Source organism: Ascaphus truei, chromosome 10, assembly GCF_040206685.1.
Source record: "Ascaphus truei isolate aAscTru1 chromosome 10, aAscTru1.hap1, whole genome shotgun sequence".
Taxonomy (NCBI): Eukaryota; Metazoa; Chordata; class Amphibia; order Anura; family Ascaphidae; genus Ascaphus; species Ascaphus truei.
In genome coordinates, this window is record NC_134492.1 from 37,460,968 (window position 1) to 37,485,501 (window position 24,534).

The following is a 24,534-nucleotide window of genomic DNA, read 5'->3' on the forward strand; positions in this document are numbered from 1 at the left end:
GAAGAACTCTAATAGCAAATTGTTTTGTGGGATACTGTACATACACTGCAGACTGTGATTGCTATGCTTGCTCATTCAATAAATGAAGCTAGCGAGTAGTTGTATCAGCAACAATGCCGGGATAACTACATAACCCAAAATGAGAGTGTTCACATGGCCGAGCATAACTTACGTGATAAAATGACTAGAAAACAGATAAAGGCCAGTTGCTGAGAAATACCGCCATATTGTTTACATACAACAGGCAGCAAGAATAAGTGAAAGACATTGTGTCATTGCCATGATTAGACAGCAATAGCTTTCAAAATGCCACCGTTATACTGTATATTATTGCATTTCTGTGACCTAACACCTACTGTACAAGTGGGTAAAAGATAACTGTAATGAATATGGCAGAAATGATTAAGTATTTTAATCAATCTGGCACACAAGGGGTTAACGTTGGTAACAAATTGTCTTTAAAATACAAGCAATTGTTTGTAGGGCCGGTTGAACTCCTGGCCAGGCCTGTGTTTTATAGGATTGATGTTAGCGCAAGTCAATATCTGTTTTTGCCAGTAGTGGCATATAAAATACTGCATCCAAATTCCTCCATAAGTGTTATATGTTCCTTTAATAGATTCACGTAAACTTTCTGTATCTGAAAGAGGTCCAAACATACTCCATTAATGTAGTGGTTAAAGTGGCTAAAAAAAAGTAGTGGTACTATGTGGCCTTATCTGTTCTCCTGTGATCGATCGGCGACAATTCGGCTCGAGGGTTCACTAAATGGCAGTAGCAGAAGAGGACCAAAGATGCAAAGTTCTGTGGGTAAGATCATGTGACCAAGCAGTCATTAGATACAATTGGTGCACTGCTAGAGAGAGGGGTGTGTCAGAGCCTGTTTCACAAGAGGAAGGGGATGTGACTTTGTAAATGGTTGCTATAGAAACAAAAAATGCTTGTTACATTATAATACATAAAGAATGTAATTCAGAGTTATTGTTGTTGTTTTTTTTTTAAGCTACAAGTATTTTCTCATAGTACAAAACTATTTTTTTTTAACAAGTTGGATATTGCTTGGTCTGCAGCTTTAACATTATTATCTTTTATTTGTATGGCACCAGCTTATTCCACAGAACAGTATAATGTGGGAGGGAGGGGTACAATATTATATACTAAAAAAAGAGAAGAGAATATATTAGTTAAGACAATAGGAAGGAGGGTCCCGTATGTGTCAGAAGATAGTCTGAGCATATTTTACAAAGAGATATACTGCAAATATAAAGTGGAGTAACAATAAAAAAAAGTTTGTTTTCATTCACATATGGGATTTGACAATATATGTAAGGCAAGTCTCCACTCATTAAAATAGTTTCTTACTCATAATTAACCACCATTGTAATGTTACCCTTTGAAATGAGTGTGTTCCCATGACAATGTCCCATGTTGGGTCTTTAGACTTTGACATTAAAAAAAGGTATTGCAGCAGTAAACAAACCCGCAAGTACTTTGCTAGGAACTGCATGACCTTCTCAAGATGGCGCCTGCCTTCTGACTAGTGTGTAGATTTTAACGTTCCGTGCAGAATCTTAGGATGTATTAACAAGGTTCCGGGAGATGACGTGGCACAGAGACTGAACTGACTGGCATCGGGCTCTGATGGGAGGAGTCTGCTGGTACAATACTGATAACACTACACTACCTGGTCCCTGGTGACAGATGCTGTAAGTACTGCTCTTGTGGTTTGGTTTGTGCAATAGTCACAGTCTGCCTCCCAGCGTCACTCATGTCATCTCCAGCATCACACCTTCTTGGATAATAGCAAGAGGTGTTACTGCAGAATTATGACTACATTTCCAAAAATCAGTGACACTGCTTGAATACAAAAGAGGATCATTTTATGAACAAGCTTTTTGGATCAAATATCTAAAGGGTTTATATTTTAAGGATGCAGAGGAAGAGGACCCTTAACAATATCAGGTTGCTCTTTAAGGAAACTGTAGGATTGTACATGGAAAAGTAATAGCACTGAGAACTGTGGTGTGCCCTGTCTCTGAGCACAGCCTGGGTCTATCACAGTGACAAAGCTTCTATACAGTCAAAACCCAATTATACAGCGCAGGTGGGACAGGAGGTTAAGAAAAAAAGTGGAAATAAAGACACCAAATAACACATAAAGACACCACAAAATATTTTGTTTTTTTGGTGTCTTTATTTCCACGCTGGATTATTTGACAGTTTGACTGTGAAGATTTTGGGAAATAATTTGAAGTATTGACCTTTTGTTATAGATATTCCACATTAACGTCAGTCTATCATATGCTTATTAACTTATTACACTTAGCATTTTTATTATTACTTTATGAGCACAATTACCATTAGCACCATTTTTTTCCACTAACACTTTTTGGAGGGTTTAGTTCTACTTTTTCTTGATTTGTACCACTGGCAATTCCTTCACGCGTCTTGTTTTTAGATTTGTATTTTAAACGTTTCCGGATGGATTGAAACCTGACCTCACCAGCAAGCAATAAGGCGGGAGGGAGTTGGCTGTATAGCGACTGGCCTCTGAAGTGGGAGTGTGCAGATTGCCATGTCTGTTATTCTGGGAAAGATCATTTATCCTCCCGTGCTTTGGGAACTAGATTGCAAGCCTTTCTGCCCAGATATCGTTCCTACATGCAGTATTCTAGTATAGACCTCAGTCACTATGTCAACATTGCAATGTATCAATCTTCTGATCCTTCTTCCCTCTGTACTTTTAACTGTGTGTTGCAGGCAGTGGTCAGAGTGTGATGTTACGTGATGACTCTCAGACCGCTACTTGATACACTACTGCTACCATACTTACTTAAGTAAAGAAGAGTGGATCTAAACTCCTTTTCAGACTCGCTGTTCCTTTCTGTTCTTGTTACATTAATCCTTTTGCTAGTACAGTAGTAAAAAAAAAAAAAGAGTAGAAAGGATCACTTTATATTTATCTTGCATGTCACTACATAATAAAGGAAGGTACATCAAAAAAAAGAAAAACAAAAAAGCATATTAAAAATACAAAAGATTTTTTAATCCATAGATGATCAATGTTTTGGTCCAACTTTGGACCATAATCCGTGATATAGGGGTATTACTTATACTCTCAGGACGCCAGGGGACGGGAGGGGCATGGTGTGTGGGTTTATTTATTTATAAAATGTTTTAACAGAATACACTGAGAGTTACTTCTCGTTTTCAAGTATGTCCTGGGCATAGAGTTATGATGACAAATAATACATGGTTACAAATACATAGTTGCATGGGTTAGAGCAGGGGAGCACAAACTTTTTTCCCTGCACCCCCCCCCCCTGCCTCAGCTCCGGCGTTGGCGTCATGCGTCACATGACCTCACGGCGTAATTTGACGCTGTGTTGCTATGGCGACGCATCTAAGAAGCTGCCGGAGCCAAGGTTAGTGAGGTTTACAGAGGCCTTCGCCGCTTCTATGATACTTAATTTAAGTGCCTTCGGGAAGCACTCAGGGCCTCTGTAAACCCCGAGCCCCCCCGCAGTCAGTCTCGCACCACCCAGTTTGCGCACCGCTGGGTTAGAGAATGGCGGGATTTAAAAACTTGCCCAAAACTATCAGTGGCCATGGTTACTAGATAGCGGTTTTAATCATAAGTGACATAATAATAAAACGCACAAAGACACACGTCCTATTCATAACCCAAAATGTGGAGTGAATGCACTAAAATACAATAAAACTACTTACTGTATGGGGCAAAAATAAAACATGTAAAGACAATAAATCTAACAAAGCAATAACTACCTATTCTCAGTGATGAACACAAGGCAGTACCAAGAATAGTGCTGTGTAGCCATGGAGACATATATATCAACATCGCATTACATGGTGTCTTTACCATTTGTATTATAAGTACACAGATCTCAGTGTCAAGTGGCAATGTGCTGTTACATAATGACACTCAGCTTGCACCGCCTTTCAGCCTCTTGTAGACATGAAGAATAATAACCTACAGCACTAGCTGAAAGTACCCAGCGTTGTTCAGGAATTCTAAGAAACCAATCTGATCTCTTCCCATCTCTCTCACCCCTTATCTCTCCTCCTCCCATCACTTTCCTGTAATACCTTATGATGTCCCACATTTTTTACGCTTCTCTCTCCTTCTCCAGCATTCTTACTTTCTCCTCAAATCCCAACTGGCTTCCTCTCTTTCTTTCTTCGTCTGCTTTCCGTGTAAACTTTATAGCTATCTGACTCTCATTATGTCACCAGGATAATGTCACATGCCAGATACATAGTCTACCAGGTACAACACCCAGTGGCTGACTTGCTCTAGAGAAATTGTAATAACTCGTAGAGTTAAAAATGAAATGTATCCAATTGTATCTAAACAGACACAAACCCGCTCATTGATCTCAGGAACCATCATACAAAATGTGGTTACGATATCCTGGAGGTGTCCAAATGCACACGAACAGACAGACAACTTTCCAAAATATATAGTAGATGTGGACCCACATGGAACCTAACGTTGCTAGCAGCTTCCCCTGTGGAGTGTTGAAGAGGTTCCAAACCATGTCACTTCACCTTATTTTGATACATAAAGTAATCCTTCCAAGTTTGGTTGTTCTAGGTTTTATAGTTTGGGCGTGCATAATTAGACACACAGACAAACATTCTGAAATATATAAGATTCTTGGCCAGTGCATCAAGCACCTGAAGTACTAAGATGCATATGAAACTAGCGTAATTACGCGGTGTTGCCCAGAGAGGAGGATAATCCAAAGTAGGGAGAGTTCAAAATATTTGTTTTCAATTTCTAATTGGACTGCTTCTTGTCTCAATCTTTCTCTAAGCAAGTCAACCACTGGGTGTTATACCTGGTAGGCTATATGTCTGGCATGAGCCATCATACTGACGACATCATAATGATTTGCAGACATCTTGTGCAGCTGAACCTTTGTAAGGAAACATACCTAAGATATATATATATATATATATATATATATATATATATACACATATACTCACCACAGTGTGATTCGCATGCAGCTCAGGCGACCCTGCTCACAGAACTGAATGGTACACACACCTCATCCAGCTAGTAGAGGTCCAGAGATTTGGGTAAGGTACTACATTTCCTTATACCTACCTTGATGTGCTCTGGAGGCGTGGATTGGCGTCAAACAGTCCCAGAGCCAGGTCTAAAGCTGGGGCAGTTTCTTGCAAGTCCCATTTTTTCATACTGTGTACAGACTGCTCCCTAAGACCTTACATTACGACACCTCTAATTATTCATTCTCTGCCATTCACTACCGTGGTCAATTGACTTTGTATATATACAGGATATGAATATACCCTCTGGACTTTTATTGGACTATTCCATCCTCCTAGACCAGTAACTGACTTTCACATCTTTCTGCCTCAGAGTGCTACATGCACCTACATATTTTGATTCCACATGCAGTGATCATCAATTCCCATTGTTTTTAATGTTTTTGCTGATGTACCCCAAAATGTGTTTTGGAGATTTTTAATAAATTGTATCCTTTGTCAATATACACTATGTATCATCTGTGGTGACCGCTTCTAACTTTCTATCTACACTTTTCTCGTATTGAATTGGTCTCCACATGAAGCAGCCCCACAGTATACTCTGTATCTGCACACTTCCTATTCTTTCCCCAAACCCTCTCCACTATCTCACTCTGGTTGAATATATTTACATTTAGCACTTATACGCCATCAAGATAGTAGCCTTTTTCACATTCTTCACTCACTATGTAGTGATCTTACACTATACACAAAACAATTATTTGTTTTTATTACAGGTATAAAGTATTTCACTATTCACATTTTTTGGGGCACTATCATTTTTTATTTGATATATATGATATGGTATATGAAGCTGTGGGCCAAACATACCCAAACCCGACCTACACTCTTCCTTTTGATCCTATTAGATAGCATGCCAAATTTGGTGGCTCTAGGATTAAGCGTGTGGATTTGTATAGCCGGGCAAACAAATAAACTTTCTGAATTATCGTATAGATAGATACTGTATACATCTATCATGGTATTAAAACTATGTAGTATACGTGTCAGTAATCGGATTATGAAGACATCTATTTCTATGAACAAAATTATTGCTGTCGACTATTTTGAAAAAGGTTTTGGTTTGTACTTTATTGTCTTCTTCATACAGGACAAGGAACGCTATATTCATTTGATCAGATTTGGAAGTAAATCTAGATATATATTTCTGCGAATATTCCACGTGGGCAGTTCTGAAGAATTCGACGGAACTGCTCTAAATTAGAGGTGTTTGAAGAACAGGCATTTGATATGGAAAAAAAGATTTACTGATAGGAACTACGATCCTATGGAAGCACTGTAACTGAAGCTTAAAATAAAGAAGGCATGCTGGACAGGAGTGTCATTCTAAGTAGTACATCAAAGAAAAATAATTGTAATTATTGTATTCCTTTTATCACTAAGTACAATAGAGACTCCTCCAAAATTAAAAAATAATCTAAGTCAATTTGGCACACCATGTATTTTAAGGAAACCAAAAAAGTATTTGAACATTGGTTACCATCGAAACCTAAAGTCTTTTCTAAATGTGATGGTTGCAAATTTGGTCATGAAAAAAAATGATACTTTTATATCATGTAAGAAGGAGGAATTTAAAATAGCAACCTTTATTAAATGTCATGGCTATTATGTTGTCTATCGTTTAATTTGCCCATGTGGCTTAAAATATTTAGGACTGTTAAATGTAGTATGTCTTTTGTATCTTCAACAATGGTATTAAAAAAACCTCCACATTCCGGCATTGGCACACAAAAGAAACATTTATTATCCGAAGATATTACTTACATTCTGGAACAGCAGATAAATGTCGTTTACATCAAATAAGTTATGTTCTTTTCAAAGGCATTGCATATAATTCTTTTTCCTGGGTGGAAATCTTCTGTCTTATCTTTTCTCCTTCTGATATTATCCTTGGTGCCTTATCTAACTAATCTGTCAGTATTTATCCTGAGAATATTCCTTACTCAGTACTTCCTACTCCTAACATTATGACCGAATATGGCATTACCGTGTGTCTTACAGATCACTCCAGACCATTTGACAAGATGTCATATACCTCCTTATGTTCAAATAAGGAACTACCCCAGTTATCATCAAATTTGATTGCATCAGCTTTACCATCAGTTGTTGATACCAACAATTTGTCACTCGCTGACCCTCACTCACCCAGACATCCCAAAACAGCTGTAATCCCATTATGACTCTAACCTATATCTCTTAATTTAAACATACCTCCTATGTAACCAAATCTACAGAGAAGATTCTTCTACTGTCAGAATAAGTACTTACATGCGACAGACATTTGTAAAGAAGAATCCCAACGAATCAAAATACTTCATGTGGCATCTGTTCTCATACACCTGATCAAATCTAGTTCATTTAATTACAATATAATACAGACTCGAAATCTTACAAGGACGACCTATTCGCCCGCTTATGGTACGGATTCTAGAACACATCAGAGATATTCAACTAGGACTTGAATCACATACAGTTGGGTCTCTCTACACTTCAAGAAGTGCCATCAATCTAACCCAGAAAGGCTTTGATTATGTCCCATTGAGTTATAGAGGGGGGAAATAGAATAAAAACACTTTCCCAAAGGGAAACCATGTGGATTCACAAATTAAATAACCCACAACTAATGGGATTAAATATAGGTATTGATCTTAATGCTTTTTTAATTTGACTTTTTGTCAGTAATTTTGTACCTTTTTATAACTTTTTAGAGATTTTCTGGGGTTCGTTTATATTTTGTTATACTTTTTATATTTTAGAATATATATTACAATGTAATACATCGTTTTGTAATGTGATCCCTTTCTTGACATCGCTTTACCTCACCTTAGTGTTTATTCTAACACTTAATGTTTAATGTCTTCATTTCAATATTTGTCACTTTTTTGACTGTTTAGGTATACCATCAATCCTTCACATGTAAGAGTTGCACCAGGACCTCTTCTACGGATTTTTTCTATATCACCCATTGTACGTTCATATTTATTTCATGAGTTATTCATCTCTCTCTTTTATAAGACTTTGTTTTAGTTTATTGATATACATTTTGTATGATTGGTCGTGACGCCATCTCTGCAGGACTACAAATACGAGGGGACTTTTTTATATGGACCACGATAGCCTCTGATGAAGCTCTGAAGAGCGAAATGCGTTAGGTGATTTACGCTTCCTAACTGATTCTCCTGTCTGGAAACACGGTGCCTGCAGCAGTACCAGAGGAGGATTCAGACCCCATCCTGGCATTGACAACACAGCCGGAAGTGACATCACACGCTAGAACTGGGAGCCCGGTACCAGCCGGACGGAGAGGACGGATGGAGTTGCTTCTTTCTCGTGAGGCCCTGCGTGGTCGATCTGCGCTTGGCCTTCGGGCTGATTGTGAGTGTAATCTGATTTTCCGTTGCTTTTTTTATATACTGTAATAGTATCGCACTATGGGGCTTATTCTGTAAGCTCCTTTAGCGCTGTACTGAGCGATCTGCAAGGGAAGCCCCATTCATGTCAATGGGGCTTTCTGTGCAGATCGCTCGGTACAGCGTTAACGACGCTTACAGAATAAGCCTCTATGCCTCTTTTTGTATTTTTCTTTTTATGTCACTTTTGTGATTGAAGAAAAAGGGATCAGGAAAAGGCAACTTGGGATGTCCCTAGGTAGTGGGGACTGGGAGAAAAAGAACTGAAGAGAGTGGGTGCTACAGGCAAAAAATCCTAGTCAACGAGCAGCATAGCAAGCAGAGGGAGCCAAGCACATCAAAAAATAGTAAAGGTTGAATTAATGCAAAAAGGTAATTTAATGACTCAAAGCAGGGGTGTAGCAATAGCCAGGGGGCCCGTACTCTTGGGGGGCCCGCTCAGGGTTGCCGACAGGGGGGAGAGCCGAGACATTTGGCCCAGAAGTCTAGCCGATGACCACAGAAGTCAGGGCCCCCCTTCCTCCTCCGGGCTCCTTTAACAGCAACTTGCTGGCTGGATCGGGAGCTGTGAGCGGTGAGAGGAGGGGGGGGGGGTGTTTGCAGAGAGCAGGCAGCAGAGGCTGGGGGCGGAACTGAGGCAGAGAGCTGCAGAGCTCTGCCCACCTCTGCGCTCCGTGACATCAGGGGGAGGAGTTACTATGTGCTGCTGTGGGAAAGTATGCTGTGTATATTTGTGTGTCACTTTGCTGTGTGTGTTTGTATGTCAGTTGGTTGTTTGTGTGTCACTTTGCTGTGTGTGTGTTTTAGTCTATCATTATGCTGTGTATATTTGTGTGTCACTTTGCTGTGTGTGTGTTTTAGTCTATCAGTATGTCAGTATGCTGTGTGTGTTTGTGTGTAAATTTGTCAGTTACAGTTTGCTCTGTCAGTGTGCTGTGTGTGCCTCAGTGTCTGTCAGTGTGCTGTGTGTACCTCAGTGTCTGTCAGTGTGCTGTGTGTGCCTCAGTGTCTGTCAGTGTGCTGTGTGTGCCTCAGTGTCTGTCAGTGTGCTATGTGTACCTCAGTGTCTGTCAGTGTGCTGCTGTGTGTGCCTCAGTGTCTGTCAGTGTGCTGTGTGTGCCTCAGTGTCTGTCAGTGTGCTGTGTGTGCCTCAGTTTCTGTCAGTTTGCTGTGTGTGCCTCAGTGTCTGTCAGTGTGCTGTGTGTGCCTCAATGTCTGTCAGTGTGCTGTGTGTGCCTCAGTGTCTGTCAGTGTGCTGTGTGTGCCTCAGTGTCTGTCAGTGTGCTGTGTGTGCCTCAGTGTCTGTCAGTTTGCTGTGTGTGCCTCAGTGTCTGTCAGTGTGCTGTGTGTGCCTCAGTGTCTGTCAGTGTGCTGTGTGTGCCTCAGTGTCTGTCAGTGTGCTGTGTGTGCCTCAGTTTCTGTCAGTTTGCTGTGTGTGCCCCAGTGTCTGTCAGTGTGCTGTGTGTGCCTCAGTGTCTGTCAGTGTGCTGTGTGTGCCTCAGTGTCTGTCAGTGTGCTGTGTGTGCCTCAGTTTCTGTCAGTGTGCTATGTGTACCTCAGTGTCTGTCAGTGTGCTGTGTGTGCCTCAGTGTCTGTCAGTGTGCTGTGTGTACCTCAGTGCAAGCAATTGAGTTAACATGAGATAATCTTTTTATTAGAGCATTTTAAAAATAGTTTCTGTCATTCTTTACACAATTGTCTATAGTTAACTGTATTAAAGGAAGTTACAGTGCTGTATACTGTACACCAGTGTGTTTCAACCACTTGTGTTGGTGGGGGTGGGGTGGGAGGTTATTGTAGTATGCGTGTAGGTGGTTATTCTAATTTGTGTATGGGGGGGGGGGTACTGTATTGTAGAGGGGAAATTGTGTGTGGCCAGGGCGTGGAGTAGAGGATTGAGGGAGCTGGATTGAGTGTGGAAGGGGGGAGGGAGGGGGTTACTGAGTGATAGCCGGGGGGGGGGGAGAGAGTGTGAGAGGAAAAAGGGGGTAGGAGTTAGTGAGGGAGGGGATGTAAGAGGGGGGAGAGAAATACACGAGGAGAGAGGGGTGAATAGAGCAGAGTGAGGAGGTGTAAAAGCAGGGGGGGTGGGCTCGCAGAGCCACCAACACGCTGGGGGAGGTAGGGGGGCCGATGGAAACTCCTGAATCTACAGAATATGTTCACTCATAATGGGGCCCTGAATTTTTTTTTGCCCGGGGGCCCTCACCTGTCTAGCTACCCCACTGACTCAAAGTATCCAACGTTTTATCAGCCCTGATGAAGGTGCACCACACCGAAACGTTGGATACTTTGAGTCATTAAATGACCTTTTTTGCATTAATTCAACCATTACTATTTTGTGGTGTGCTTGGCTCCCACGGGTTACTTTTGTGATTGAAACATGTGCCCTCGTTACCATCCTGAAGTCAAGATATTCGGCTTCTACCAGCTACATCTTTGCCTAAATCCCACGTACACCGTGAGAGCAGGTCCTGCCACATTTATTCAGCACACTGTTTTTATCATGCTGTGTTGCACTATTTTTTTTAATTTTTTTTTCACATACAGTATCTGGGACCTGTTTGTGGTCTGACATTTGCCCTAGTTTCATTATAGGAGCAGCATCGGGCCCTATTGGGATGTTTTATTCCTTTTTTATATATTGTTTAAGCAGCAAACGTTAAATCTTATATGCTTTTTTTTTAATTTTAATAAATCAGTTCTGTAGTATTAGATAATAGTTACTGGTTTTTTTTTTAATTGAACCCTTAATGCCATTTTTAATTAGTTTTAATACTGAGCATTCTGTTTTCTATAGCAGGTTTTAGCACACTTCCCCAGCAGCGCAAGATCTTTGCAACACTTTCCTGTTTGTGATAATGTTGCCAATGTTCCCAGCAGTTTGTGCTGTAAACTGTAACAATAGATAAGGTTACCGTAGTAATATCCAGTACATTGTAGCTGCTGAGTTACACTCACTGAAGGATTGCTTGGAACTGAAAGGCCGCCATTTAGTTAGACACACATTCAGGACTGTGACAGATTTATAACAAGAGCACCAAACGATTGCCAGCTTAGGTAAGAATGTAGAATAATACATTGTCCCATGCTTTACATATACAAATAGAAAAGAAAAGAAAAAGGAGTGGGGGAGGGGGATGTAGTATTGCTGCTTTAAGCACAATCACTCTCCACACAATAACAAACACTGTGTTTTCTGTACATATTGAATCACTTAGGCTTGTTTAGTAAACAACGTAGTGAATGAGGATTGGAATAAAGATTCGCTTACGTCCAAAAAAATGCACCATCAGCTCACCGAGTGGAGGGCTAAAACAGTTTAATAAGACTACATAAAATAGAAAATGGGGACAAACAAAAAACTAATACATACAACCCTACGCGTTTCAGGCTCCTTAGAGCCCTTTCTCAAAGGGGATAATGGGGACTGAGAGTAGATCTCAAATATATAGCCCCTCCTGTACAATTAACTCTCAGTCCCCATTATCCCCCTTGAGAAAGGGCTCTAAGGAGCCTGAAACGCGTAGGGTTGTATGTATTAGTTTTTTGTTTGTCCCCATTTTCTATTTTATGTAGTCTTATTAAACTTTTTTAGCCCTCCACTCGGTGAGCTGATGGTGCATTTTTTTGGACGTTAGCGAATCTTTATTCCAAACCTCATTCACTACGTTGTTGCTGCTCGATTGGTATGACGCGCTGAGGATCAGAGGGTACGTGGGTGTCGGCGCTTACTACATTCTCCCCCGTGAAACCACACGTCTGCAAGGGAGAGGAACGTTTACCGGACGGACCGGATGTGCTCTGACGCACTTCCGGCACTCGGGAACTCCGCGCTGGAGATGAGAGAAGGTGCAGCTGACTGCTAAGACGTCCTCGTCCACTCTGCCAGTAAGACAGCGGATCACAGAAACAGGAGTGCTACAAGAGGGATCCATAGAGGTACCAATATTGTCTCTCTATTCCGCAAGGATCTCAGGTAGCGGTTTCCATTGGAACTCCTCTTTATTATATACGCTGTCTTCAGAGACTTCTCCAACTACTGTTTTATTGTTGTTACACCCACGTTCTTAATTCCCCTCGTTGCTTACCTCAGTTGTCCAACTTATTACTATATTATTTTTTGGAACTCCCTGTTCAGAGCTTCTAGTAGCCCCACCATTGACCTTGTTTAGTAAACAGTTCATTTTTGCATTATCTTTTACACTGTATGTAAGTAAGCAGTGTTACTCCTGGTATGTATATAAATAAGCAGTGTTACTCCTGGTATGTATATAAATAAGCAGTGTTACTCCTGGTACAGTATGTATATAAATAAGCAGTGTTACTCATGGTCTGTATATAAATAAGCTGTGTTAGTCATGGTCTGTATATAAATAAGCAGTGTTACTCCTTGTCTGTATATAAATAAACAGTGTTACTCCTGGTCTGTATATAAATAAGCAGTGTTACTCCTGGTCTGTATATAAATAAGCAGTGTTACTCCTGGTCTGTAAATAATTAAACAGTGTCACTCCTTGTCTGTATATAAATAAGCAGTGTCACTCCTTGTCTGTATATAAATAAGCAGTATTACTCCTGGTCTGTACTGTATATAAATAAGCAGTGTTATTCCTGGTCTATAAATAAATAAGCAGTGTTACTCCTGGTCTGTATATAAATAAGCAGTGATACTCGGTCCTTAAATAAAAAAGTAGTGGTTCTTCTATTTCTGCAGGTCCGTATCACTGATTGTGTTTCATCCACCCCTCTCCCTGTGTCATAAGGTACAGCCTGGCTGTGTTTGTCATCACGCAGCTGTACTTTGATCCAGTCTTATCTGTTCCCTGTATGTTAGGAGTTAGCACTGATGCATGAAGCAGCACTGTGCTTGTGTCAGGGCCGGCTCATGTGGCAGACGGACTTTGGTAGGGACCTGCGATTACATTCTGGCCTCCTCTGTCCCGACTCACACAGGTGAGGTCTTTTATCACAAATCGTTCAAAATGAAACATAGAGTATATATTTCTGTAAGCCTTGATTGTTTTGGGTAGTAATGGTTAACCTCTTTTCATTCCCCTCCAGGACCTGGGGTTCTTTAAAGGAACTCTGTGTGCGGGGATAGAAAAGAATGCTGCCTGGTGTTTTTACTTGAGATGTATAAACAACGTCCTGTATTTGTCATAAAAGGAATCAAAAGTAGAACAAAAGAGTAAGTGCCAGCAAAAGAAGTGCCTGGGTGCTGAAGGAGGAGTGTGGGATGGATTAACGATACTGGGTCCTTTTGGGGAGTGGGGCTTGTTACTGTATTTGCTAAAGTAGGTAAAATGATACAGAAGGGGCTATAGCAAGAGGTCAGGTTTTCAGGATATCCCTGCTTCAGCACAGATGGCTCAATCAGTGGCTCAGTCTTTGACTCACTGAGCCCTCCTTCTCCTATATAAATAAGCAGTGTTACTCCTGGTCTGTATATAAATAAGTCTTTGACTGAGCCACTGATTAGGCCACCTGTGCTGAAGCAGGCCCTTGAGGACTGGAGTTGCCCACCCCTGGGCTAAAGGGACATTCTAAGACCTGCCCTGTGTGTTTCAGGGAGACGGGTCAAAACAGGAAAGAAACTTGTGGAGAAGGTTTGGACAGACTCTTTGGGGCAGGGACTCCTGTTTACTTTTATGGCTGTAGCGCTTATACCTATTTTGTCTCCTATTATTTTGTTATGTGTGTTACTGTTGTGAAGCGCTATGAACATGGATGGTGCTATATAAATAAAGAGATACATACATACATACATACATACACATTTGCTGAGGTCTAGTGTAGGTATTTGTGTGGGTAATTATTATCCTTTCCCAGAGATACTTTCCTTGTCACACTTTTATATATATATATTCTTGTAAATTCCATTTTATTGCTTACAGTGTATGCTTTTTGAGATACGGTTCCCATTCTCACACTGTTTGCATTATTGTCCAGTGTTGACATTATGTAGATGTTTAATGTTTATTGCTTTTTGTAAAGTATTACGCAGCATGCAGTGCCATATGGAAAAATAAAGCAATGCAATACATTTGGGGCCATGCTTATTAAATGGTGCTAAGCTGTACAGTATGACACCATTCAGGTTAATCTGTTATGGCTTAGCACAATGGTTTCCAACCTTTTTTTGGTTAAGGAACCCTATAATTATATTATGAAATTCTGTGGAACCCCCCAACCCTCTCTAATAGCGCATCTGAGATCAGATGCATTGTGAGAAACCCCCACCCTCTCTAATAACGCCTCTGAGATTAGATGCATTGTAAAGTCTTCTGTATTTGGTACAATTTTCAAATGACCGGAAATTTTGGGGGATCCTTTAGGGATGCCCAGGAAACCCATGGCATCCTAGTAACTCCTGTTGAAAAACACTGGCTTAGCACCATATAGTACATATGACTCATATCCTGATCATATCTTGTGACCATTTCTCTCTTAGGACACCCAGGAGTTTGAAATGGATCTTGGCGCCCCTCCTTGGTTTAACCAGTCCAGGGGGAGGCCAGTAGCAGGAGTGGACCCTTGGAGAGGAATGTACCCCCACCCACCGCCTCATCATTACAGAAACATCAGCTATGGGTACCAGCAGCCACAACTAAGAGATGGTCATCAACCATGGCCAGATCCATGGATGGACTACTACTCCCAGCAGCCCACTGCCAAACCCAGGCAGGAAGACTGGTATCGTCCAGCATCCAGGGCTGAGCTTGATAATCGAGGTCATGCATACCGACTACTGTCCAGGTGAGATCTTCATCTTCTGGTGCAGTGTCGGTAACTACTGTAGCATCTGGACTGCTCTGTCTCCCTCAAAAAATCATGTTATATGTTCTCCACTACACTCACCTCTCTCTATACACAGACTTTAACGGGAGACAGTATTCCTGATGAATTTGTTAAATGGACAATAACCCTGGAAATATGAGTTCAGACTATGTCAGACCTTACAACATTTTTTGCATACAAATAGGTACCACTGTTGTTCCTCTACTTGTGCTGGATAGAGGTACTTCCAAGCAATCCCTATCTAAGTCACCTAAGCTATGCCGCTTACCACACACCATAAACTTTCTGTTTAATAGGGGCAGCTCTGTGACTATGAACAAATCACTTTTATGTGCATTCCTTAAATTATAGATAGGGAAGGGAAATACGTTTATTTATTTAGCTGTCTCCTTCATAAACAGCACATACCGCAATACACATTTAATAACCCTTTGGCTGTCAGAGGGGCCTGCAACCGTAATACACATTTAATAACCCTTTGGCTGTCAGAGGGGCCTGCATTGCTATTGGAGTGTTCATGTATATTTTACTCATGTAATGAATACAAAGTCAAACTGAATTTCCCTTGAAAGGATTAGGTGGGCATGTTTTACATTACCTGAAAAAAAATGCAATAAGATTTTCTAAGGGCTTCAAAATAAAAAGCGAAAGGAGAGGAGGATTATAGGCGGCTTAAAACCAATTGTCAGAAAGCTAATAACAAAAATGTTTTTTTTTTTTTTTTTAAATAATAAAGTGGCATAGATTGCACCTTTAGCCAATCAGTGCTGGAAAGACTTGCAATGCATTGTGTAGCAGCACTAGGCGGGTCAGTGTTGTGCCTGAGAACAAGCATTATTCTGCCTTGATGTGATGTTAAACCCACTAGCAGGAATATGGCTCCAATGACAGACGTTGGACTTTCTGATAGCGGCTAACACTTCCTCCCCCTGCAGGCAGGGATATGATGAGAGATATGGATTTTATGAAACCGCTTCCAGGCAAAACTATGCCTACAGAGACTATTATCACGAGCACCCTGCTGCTGTGCCAGGAGAGCAAGGTACAGTATGCAACACACGCTGCTCTGAAAATGACGGCATTAAAGTATGATACCTTGAGTTGTAGGAAATATCCTTTTCGGATATTTACCCTATGGTATGGTACACATTCCTTTTAAAGGGGCATTACCACCCCCCCGAAAAAAAACAGAGAGTCATTGGCTTTCAAATTCACCATTAACCTTTGCAGTGCCACAATGATGTACAGCGTACTGAATGAGCAACAGCCTGCCAGGTGCCCTCAGGATATTCCAGGTTATGTCATGGGCACTTGCTTGGTTTTATAAGTGCTGATCGTGCCAACAGATCCAGCCGCCGGGAGCTGGTCGCATCAGGTGATTGCGCCTGAAGCGGCCACATGACGCAGAAGTGCCGGAGGTCCAGTGGCACTGCAAAGGTTAAAATAACAGTTATTTCTATCTCGTTCTCCGTGTTGCTGAAATGAAGCATGTCAGCTGCTCGTGTTTATCGTAATTATAGCATCACAATTACTTTACACACAAAGAACAAAATACTAAGAACAATTTACCTGTGACCACAGGAGAGACAAACAGTGTTATTACCACCACAATACATTCTTTTTATGGCTGTTTTCTTTTTTAGATTCAACCTAGTGTACTGTATTTTACAAACCGAAGAGGTCTTTTTAACATTGTCTGTCTGCTTGAGGATAATGGATTTTTACAAGGGACATTCTACTACACCTCTCTCCTGTCAACGCTACATATAGCAGATCAGAAGCCCACAAGTGCATTATTTATATACATCCTGTACTTGACCCTTTCCAAGACTAACGGAAAGATACAGGCAGTCCTCGGTTATCCAAGGGAATCCGTTCTGGGAGTAGCGTTGGATGGTGAAACCGTTGTAAAGTGAGTCCCTTGTTAATCAGTGGTGGTGAGCGTTGGATAACTCATTCAGGCGTCGGATAACGCATTCCGGCGTCGAAAACCGGCCCGTTTAAACGTTGGATAGCTGTAACACTGTGCTCACCACAAACAAGGCAGGACCCCGGTACTGAGGCAGGAATGGGTATTAACGCCACCCACAGCCACGGGGGCACGTCTGGAGTGTGGATGGTCAGGCAGCTGGGTCAGGATTGGAGAGAGTAGAATGGTTAGGTACTTGCCGAGGTCTGAGGTAGGAGCCAGTAGAATGGTCAGTGTCCGTTTAGCCGTGGTCAGGGGTTGGAGCCAGTAGGAACGTAGAGGTGCGTAAGCTGTGGTCAGGATTGGAGAGATGTGGGAGGTAAGCCGGGTCGGTGAGCCAGAAGTGCGGAATCCAAAGTAATAGCCGGGTCGGTACACAGGAGGTCAATCTGAAACAAGGAGCTAGGAGACAAGGCAAGGCAGGACAAGGAACTAGGAAGTGGGAGAACAGCGCTAACTGGAACTATACTCAGCCAAAGTGCAAGTGGCGCAGCCAAGCATATTTGGGAGAGCATGACCAATGAGAGAGGGGGCGGAGTGGAGGCGCGGCCTCCGCGGAGGCACGGATATGAGGAGAGACACAGGAGACAGGTGGGCATGATTAAGAAAGTTGACACGCAGCTTGGGAGCGGTGCGCACAAGTCACGTGTGCGCGCCGCGCAACGTTGATGCGCGTCACAAGCAGGGGGCGGAGCCAGACTCCACGACATCAGAAAAGCTCCCGCGGGAGCGCGCGCTGTAAAGACAGCGGGGTTGTGCGAGACATCAGGTAAGGAGGGAGTGCGCCACGCCGCGGGGGACGCGCTCCCCGATTCCTTTGATTCCTTACAATAGCGAGGACTACCTGTACTATTACAAATGGTCAGGAAGGGAAAACATAAAGTCTGCAAAGAACTTCCACTTAAGCATTAAGGGCACTGTATGTATCCCAATGTATGAAACATCTAGTGTTCTTCAGGATGTATATGGCTATGGGATCTCCCCACAATAGTTGATATTAGGATACTAACTAATACAGTACTACTTATTATAGTCATCTCTGCTACATGGCACAGAGCTGGAAAATGGGACATTTATTACAGAATAGACTGGTATAGTCTTGGCACTTGTGTTTTCTTTTGGTGCCGGACCCCTAAGAAAAGAAAAAAATATTTATATCTAAACTATAATAACATATTCAGCCTTAAATAAAACACATAGTGGTAGAATTTTTTTTTATCAACCCACTTTGTTTGTTGTTTTGTAGTAGGGTTGATTTCAGCTCCGGAGACCCCCTGCTTTCTGAGATACTTTACCTTCACACTGTACCACCCAGCTGGGCGATCAATATGACGGTTTAAAAGTCTTGAGGGCCAATAGGAAGCCGCAACATCATCCCTTGTGTCTTTCCATTGGCCACGTGATGCGGGAGCTTTAACCTGGACAGCCATACTGGAGATACTGAGATACTTCACCCCATCCCTGATAATTTTATATTCCTATTGAGTTTCCCGTTGACTCCTAAAAAAAAAGTTCAGGTGTGGTGTGAAAAAAAGATACCCTATAACTGACTAGTAGTCTCTAAACTGTGATAAAATGTTACCTGTGAAAATGTCCTACCTTGTGTTAGCAATTTACAACAGACAGCGCTGGTAGAAAATGTTACCTGCCAGAATGTCATAGGCAGTTCTGCATCTTCTGGTCCCTGCATTCCCAGTCTGGTCCGGGGTCGAAAAAATGTCACAGACAGTGATAGGCTGAGCTGTGACAAAATGTCACCTGTGAGAATATCATACCTGGTTGTTTAGCATCTCTCCCCCAGCGCCTTCATTTCCTGGCTGGTACACTGTACATGTTAGACAAAATGTAAAATGTGAGAATATTATACCTGAGGCATTATCACCAGCCTTACCATCCCTAGCTGGTTCAGGGTAGAAATATGTCACAGGCAATGATGTCTAGCAGCAGAGCTATGAGAAAGATGTGAGCATTCAAACTTGTACTGTCTTCCCCACCCCATGTTTTCTTTTACTCATTCCCCGTCACCATTGCGTCCTGCTGCTTTTTAAACTCGCACTATTCCTATCATCGCTGTCCTCTTCTCCACTAACCTCCCCATCCCAGTCCACACCTGCTTTTCCCATGCTTATCATATTCACATTGCTGTATGGGAACTCTGGGGCCTCTGCTTCTTAATTCATCATTGGCACCTCCACATTCCCAGGCAATAACTGCTCATTCTCTTCTCCTAGCTCTGTTTTAATTTCCCATAAACTAAGGGGCACTCATCTATAATGTCATCTTTCACTCTCATGTCTCATCACAAGACTTCTCTCACTGTGGAAGGTTATACAACACTCCTTTCTGGAGAAATCCCTCTGATTGGTAGAGTCCCAGGAGTGGTACTTTGCAAGTATTGTCCATGACGAATTCCCACACCTATTTAATCTTATTGATCCTGCTATATTTCATCCAAACATCTCCCTCTCCCAGACACAACATGTTTCTCACCTTCTCAGATTTTAAACAACTGAAAACTGGCTCAACTACAGTATAACCTCTACACTAGATGTACAAAGCTATCGTCCGAGTTTGCGAAGCATGCCAAATCTGCCCATTGTTTTCAGCAAACAAAGTGGCGGCTCAGTCAGAGTTTTGAAGGGATTCGCCAAACATTAAGTCGATGTGCATTTCAATTTTGTTTAATGTTCTATTTCACATCTACACCCTGAGGTAGGGCGAGGAGTCAGAGGACTGAACACACCTGAATTACGTGGAAAATAGGTTAATTTGGATATGCAAAGAATATTAAAATGTGCATATGTCCCAGGTATCTCAGGTATCTCAGGTATAATTGCACCCAAATCGGTCTCCATTATATGTACCTCTGCACACATCTCTTACAGACTGTCATACAATTGCAGTGTTTAAAATTGTGTTGTCGGGGAGAAAGAGAGTCCCTGCAGTTTTATTGTTAGCACTCTAGAACGGGTAAGCATGAATTAAATTGATTTCATGGCAATGACAACTTTGTTTATGGTTTCTTGCCTCTTGATGCCTTACCTAATTACCTAATCATACAAGGAGCAGAGACATTTTCTCTTTAGCCCCCCAGAGTTGGCAAATTGTCTGATATATATAGCCAATAAAGAATATAACTTGTGAGCACATTCACATGTCTTAGACAGGTCTGCAACCCTGCCTTTAAACCATTATCACCAAGCATACAGTGCTCCCACTGCAGCAAGGGATTCTAGGAAATGACATGCAAATGAGCACACAATGTGTCACCTTTTGCCTGGAATATCCATTCACATGGAACCCATTTAAGCTGATGCATCGCCATTCACACAGCTTTTAAACACAGCATGGGACTAGCAAAGCAAGTACAAACCACTCACAGACATATTCAACCTTGATAGGTATCAAGGGGGGGGAGATAATGTAATGCCCATAGGAGTGGGTGTCATGGTATTATGAGATGACCAGGCAGTGTCCAAACTTTATTATTTTAATAATTTAATTGAGCGACATCTATCGGAAAAAGTGCCTATTACACTCAAGTAGAAATCTATTACGTATAATATTTGACTGATTTCATTACAGTAATTTTAAATTCTGGCATTTCATGTCAAGGCACTACAATTCTGGACAATTATGCGTCCCCACAGAATTTCCGGGTCAACGGGACAAACCAATAAAATAAGGGACAATACCGTGTATACGGGACATCTAGCAACCCTATGCTTGGTCAGCTTTCACGTTCTGCAACTGCTATACCTGGTTTATGGTTTTCCTCACTAACATATATACGCAATCTCCCCCTCCCCCTTTGCTTTAGTTGTAGTGCTCCTCATTGCACATTATCTGCGTCCTCTTATCTTGTATCTTCTTCAGTCCTAGCAAGGTATTACTTTCTTACAGCAAGCAAAGTGTCACACTTCACCGAAAATCCGTCCTTCTCTTCATTCTCTCACAAAGATAGCCCTGATCCTATACTGATCCTATTCCATAGAACAACCTTCCGGCTCCTGGAAGAATTGAATGGGCTGTAAAGTACTGAATCTTCCAGCATCGAAAGGTGTCTGACAAACTAGCACCACTTAGCGAATATGGGCTGAGCCTACATTATCCCTAGTACATTGGCACAAGAGGTAAAACGTAAGCCTCACAGCCCGTTAATGTAATACAGAGCACGAAACATCAGACTGATCCTGTAGAACTATAGGTCTGTTGGTACCAGGCTGCGGGACCTTTCAATGTATTGGAAAACTATTCTTTTGAGATCTTGAAAACTAATGTGCAACCACAGAAAAAAATACCTATTTTGTCTGTACACTAGAGGTATCACAACGGGCAACAAACTTTTATCCTGGGGTTTTACAATCTTAAATGTCTTTTGGTGCTGGCTTTGTCGGTCCTCGATGTCAAAGTCAAATTGTTGTTCCAGCTTTTATCTTTGTCTGTTAAGTAACTTTGACGCCATCGTTAGTCTAACAAACATTAGTAGCTGATATGCTTGAATTCAGATACCAATAAGTAAAACTGTTACTTGCAACATTTTCATGTTAAACAAAAGCTTTGGTGTGTTATTACATACTTTATCTAAAGTCTTTTAGCGAGAATTCTTTGTCAGTCCCCGAAACTAGAGGTGAATTTTTGTTGCTTAGTCCCTTGTTTGTATAACAATTCTAAAGCTATCGTTATTCAAACAGGTAAACACACTTGTAAAATGAGCGTTTACTTTTGCTGCAGATTGGAGGAGAGGAGCCCAGGGCACACAGACACCCACAGAACAGTGGGTGCTTACTTCCCACAGTGTTTATCCTCGGGATCAGCTCACCGACAGTGGCAGGTTCCAGCCACAGAGTCATGCCCAGAGCTGGTAAAGCTCCGGTTGTGGTCCGGACCAAAACAACCACTAAAAAACCTGTTGTGGGACTGTACAGTCTCTTTACATTTCAGTTGCATAGATTGATTTTGGCAGTATATGTGGCAAACTATACTGTACGTTACACCTGCTGGATTGGCTGTGCATTTTATTCATATAATCATATATTAACAAGCTATCTGTATCTTACAGTACTGTTTTCTCTTTGATATTACAGCTGCTTTTATTGGCTATGTTTGGTAATATATTATACCATATAATATTTAATAATAATATACAGCTTACAACTGTTTGCATTGAGTGTGTTTAATACTGCCGATTGGTGCAGATTGCAAAACACATGTTGCAGTTGCACAGGTGGGTGGTGTGTTTGACTAGCTCTGCTATGTTTGGAATGACGGTGTGTGGGTTATTGTGTAGATCTATGTGTAATATGTGAGATGTTATGACTGCTAAGATTACTTGTGTGTTTGAGTGAAGCACTAAGTATTTTGTAACTGTATACATCAGTGTCCTCCCTTTACTCATCTTAATTATTTATTTGTCCAAATAATTGTTCTTTTGTGTCCTCAGGAATCAGGGCTATGAGGACAGTGGTCTCTGGGGTCCTAGCCAGGAAAGAAATGCAGAGGTGGTGGGACAAATTCTGGAAGACAGATCAGAGGTAAGAACCTGCTTGTGTCTGACTCAGCTGAGTCTACTTCATAAAAAGCCATGCCAACACACACACACACACACACACACACACACACACACACACACACACACACACACACACACACACACACACACACACACACACACACACACACACACACACACACACACTCTCACACTCTCACACACACACACACACACTCACACTCACATTCACTCACACACACTCATTCTCCTGGTGCTCTCATTACTTCCATCACTGACCCCATGTTTACTTTGACCAAAAGCCACAAATATTGGCACTGAAAAATCTTAATTGATTTCTACCTGTCACTCGATGTTCTGGCTTTGTACTATTCCATCTGATATCCTTCCTTCTCCATCCACATCTTGTCTTTCTCTGCCTCTCTCCTTCCCAGTCACTTGGTTCAGCTGAGCCCAACCTGCTGTCTCAGTACCGTGATTCTGGCATGTCCTCCAGCAGCTATGAGCTGAGTCAGTACATGCACGACTCCACTGATATGATTGAGTCTTATCCCTGGAGTCCCATGCAAGCAGGTGAGTGAGAGTTCTTGCTGCCACACAGTGAATGCTGAGTAAATACTCCAATCTCAACCATTTACCTGCTTGAACATCACATTATCAGAGTGCTGCAGTACTCCAGAGGCAAAACAGAGAGGTATTTCATGCTGTCACAAAACAAACTACACAGCCTTTTTTTTAAATAAATGTACACAACTCGGGTCATACCGGAAAGCCAAACTAACCTCAGCTATTCAGTACAAAACGAAACAATTCAGGACACTATCCACGAGCCAAGTCATTCCAGCACAGCCAAACAAACATCAAGCTCAGACAATAGTAAATCTGATTTATTAACAAGCAGAGGTTATTTAGCACAATTGAACATTACACAGGTCACTACAGTACATAACAAGTCAAACGTCTGTAACTCAGATCATCCGAACCAAATGATTCCAGATCATCAACAGTACCGACCAAGCTAAGTCACGCTTTTCCTAACGAACCTGCACATGTTATTTATTAGAAGAGGCTTCGGTGTGCACTCCTCAGCCGACGGCCCCTCTGAAGTTCTCCCTCCCACATGTCACGGTGTGTTTCGGGGCCCGAGGTCAGCTGGTCAGGGTGTGCCCCAACTTCCCTGATGAGGGACAACCTGCGCTGGTGGAGATACACAGCATGGAGGTAATATGGGAACCTCCTACGGGTTATTTACTCAGCACTGTAAAAATGTAAGTGGCAATCCTTCCTAGGACTTACGTGTACTAGTGACAGTGACATGTTTAGTACGGTGTGTTCAGCAGAGCCCTTCCCCCCTCTCTCTGTTCCTTCCCATATCTTTATTGGCTCTCTGATATGGACAAGGTGGGATAAGGGTCAAGGAAACACTTGATTGACAAACACTTCACCATTCAGAGGCCCAAAGAAGAAAGAAAATACGCTTCATTTCCAAATGAAAAAAAATCGGCCAAATATTTGCTTAAAGCATGGTTACATTTGTGTAAGGAAGCCGATTAGATTGTTATATTCTTTACAAAATGTTGTGTGTGGGTCAGCCACCAGGGATTGCACCTTTAAAGAAACAAAGGCATGTCATATCTATGGCCCAAAGATCTTGTAAATCCCTTTGCCTCCTCAGTTTAAAATGACCGTGGAACGCACAGTGCAAAATAGGGCAAATCCCAATGTATGGCTCGTGACTTAATTGC

The 24,534-nt window shown here is 41.8% G+C and overlaps 1 protein-coding gene across 5 annotated transcripts in view; it reads left to right on the plus strand.

Moving 5' to 3' along the window:
* Window positions 1-1,608: 1,608 nt before the first annotated feature.
* SEC16B (SEC16 homolog B, endoplasmic reticulum export factor) overlaps window positions 1,609-24,534 on the plus strand; it is a 53,508-nt gene continuing 30,582 nt past the window's right edge. For 3 of the 5 annotated variants that reach the window (XM_075616633.1, XM_075616638.1, XM_075616637.1), the window contains exons 1-10: window positions 1,609-1,706; window positions 8,173-8,472; window positions 13,345-13,463; window positions 13,572-13,698; window positions 14,962-15,266; window positions 16,244-16,350; window positions 22,012-22,141; window positions 22,721-22,811; window positions 23,224-23,362; window positions 23,853-24,010. In XM_075616633.1, the coding sequence (XP_075472748.1) occupies window positions 14,980-15,266; window positions 16,244-16,350; window positions 22,012-22,141; window positions 22,721-22,811; window positions 23,224-23,362; window positions 23,853-24,010 (912 nt within the window). In that variant the 5' untranslated portion in view covers window positions 1,609-1,706; window positions 8,173-8,472; window positions 13,345-13,463; window positions 13,572-13,698; window positions 14,962-14,979. Of the gene's footprint in view, window positions 1,707-8,172; window positions 8,473-13,279; window positions 13,464-13,571; window positions 13,699-14,961; window positions 15,267-16,243; window positions 16,351-22,011; window positions 22,142-22,720; window positions 22,812-23,223; window positions 23,363-23,852; window positions 24,011-24,534 lie in introns of those variants that run through there. The other 2 variants (XM_075616635.1, XM_075616634.1) reach the window with 2 other exon arrangements.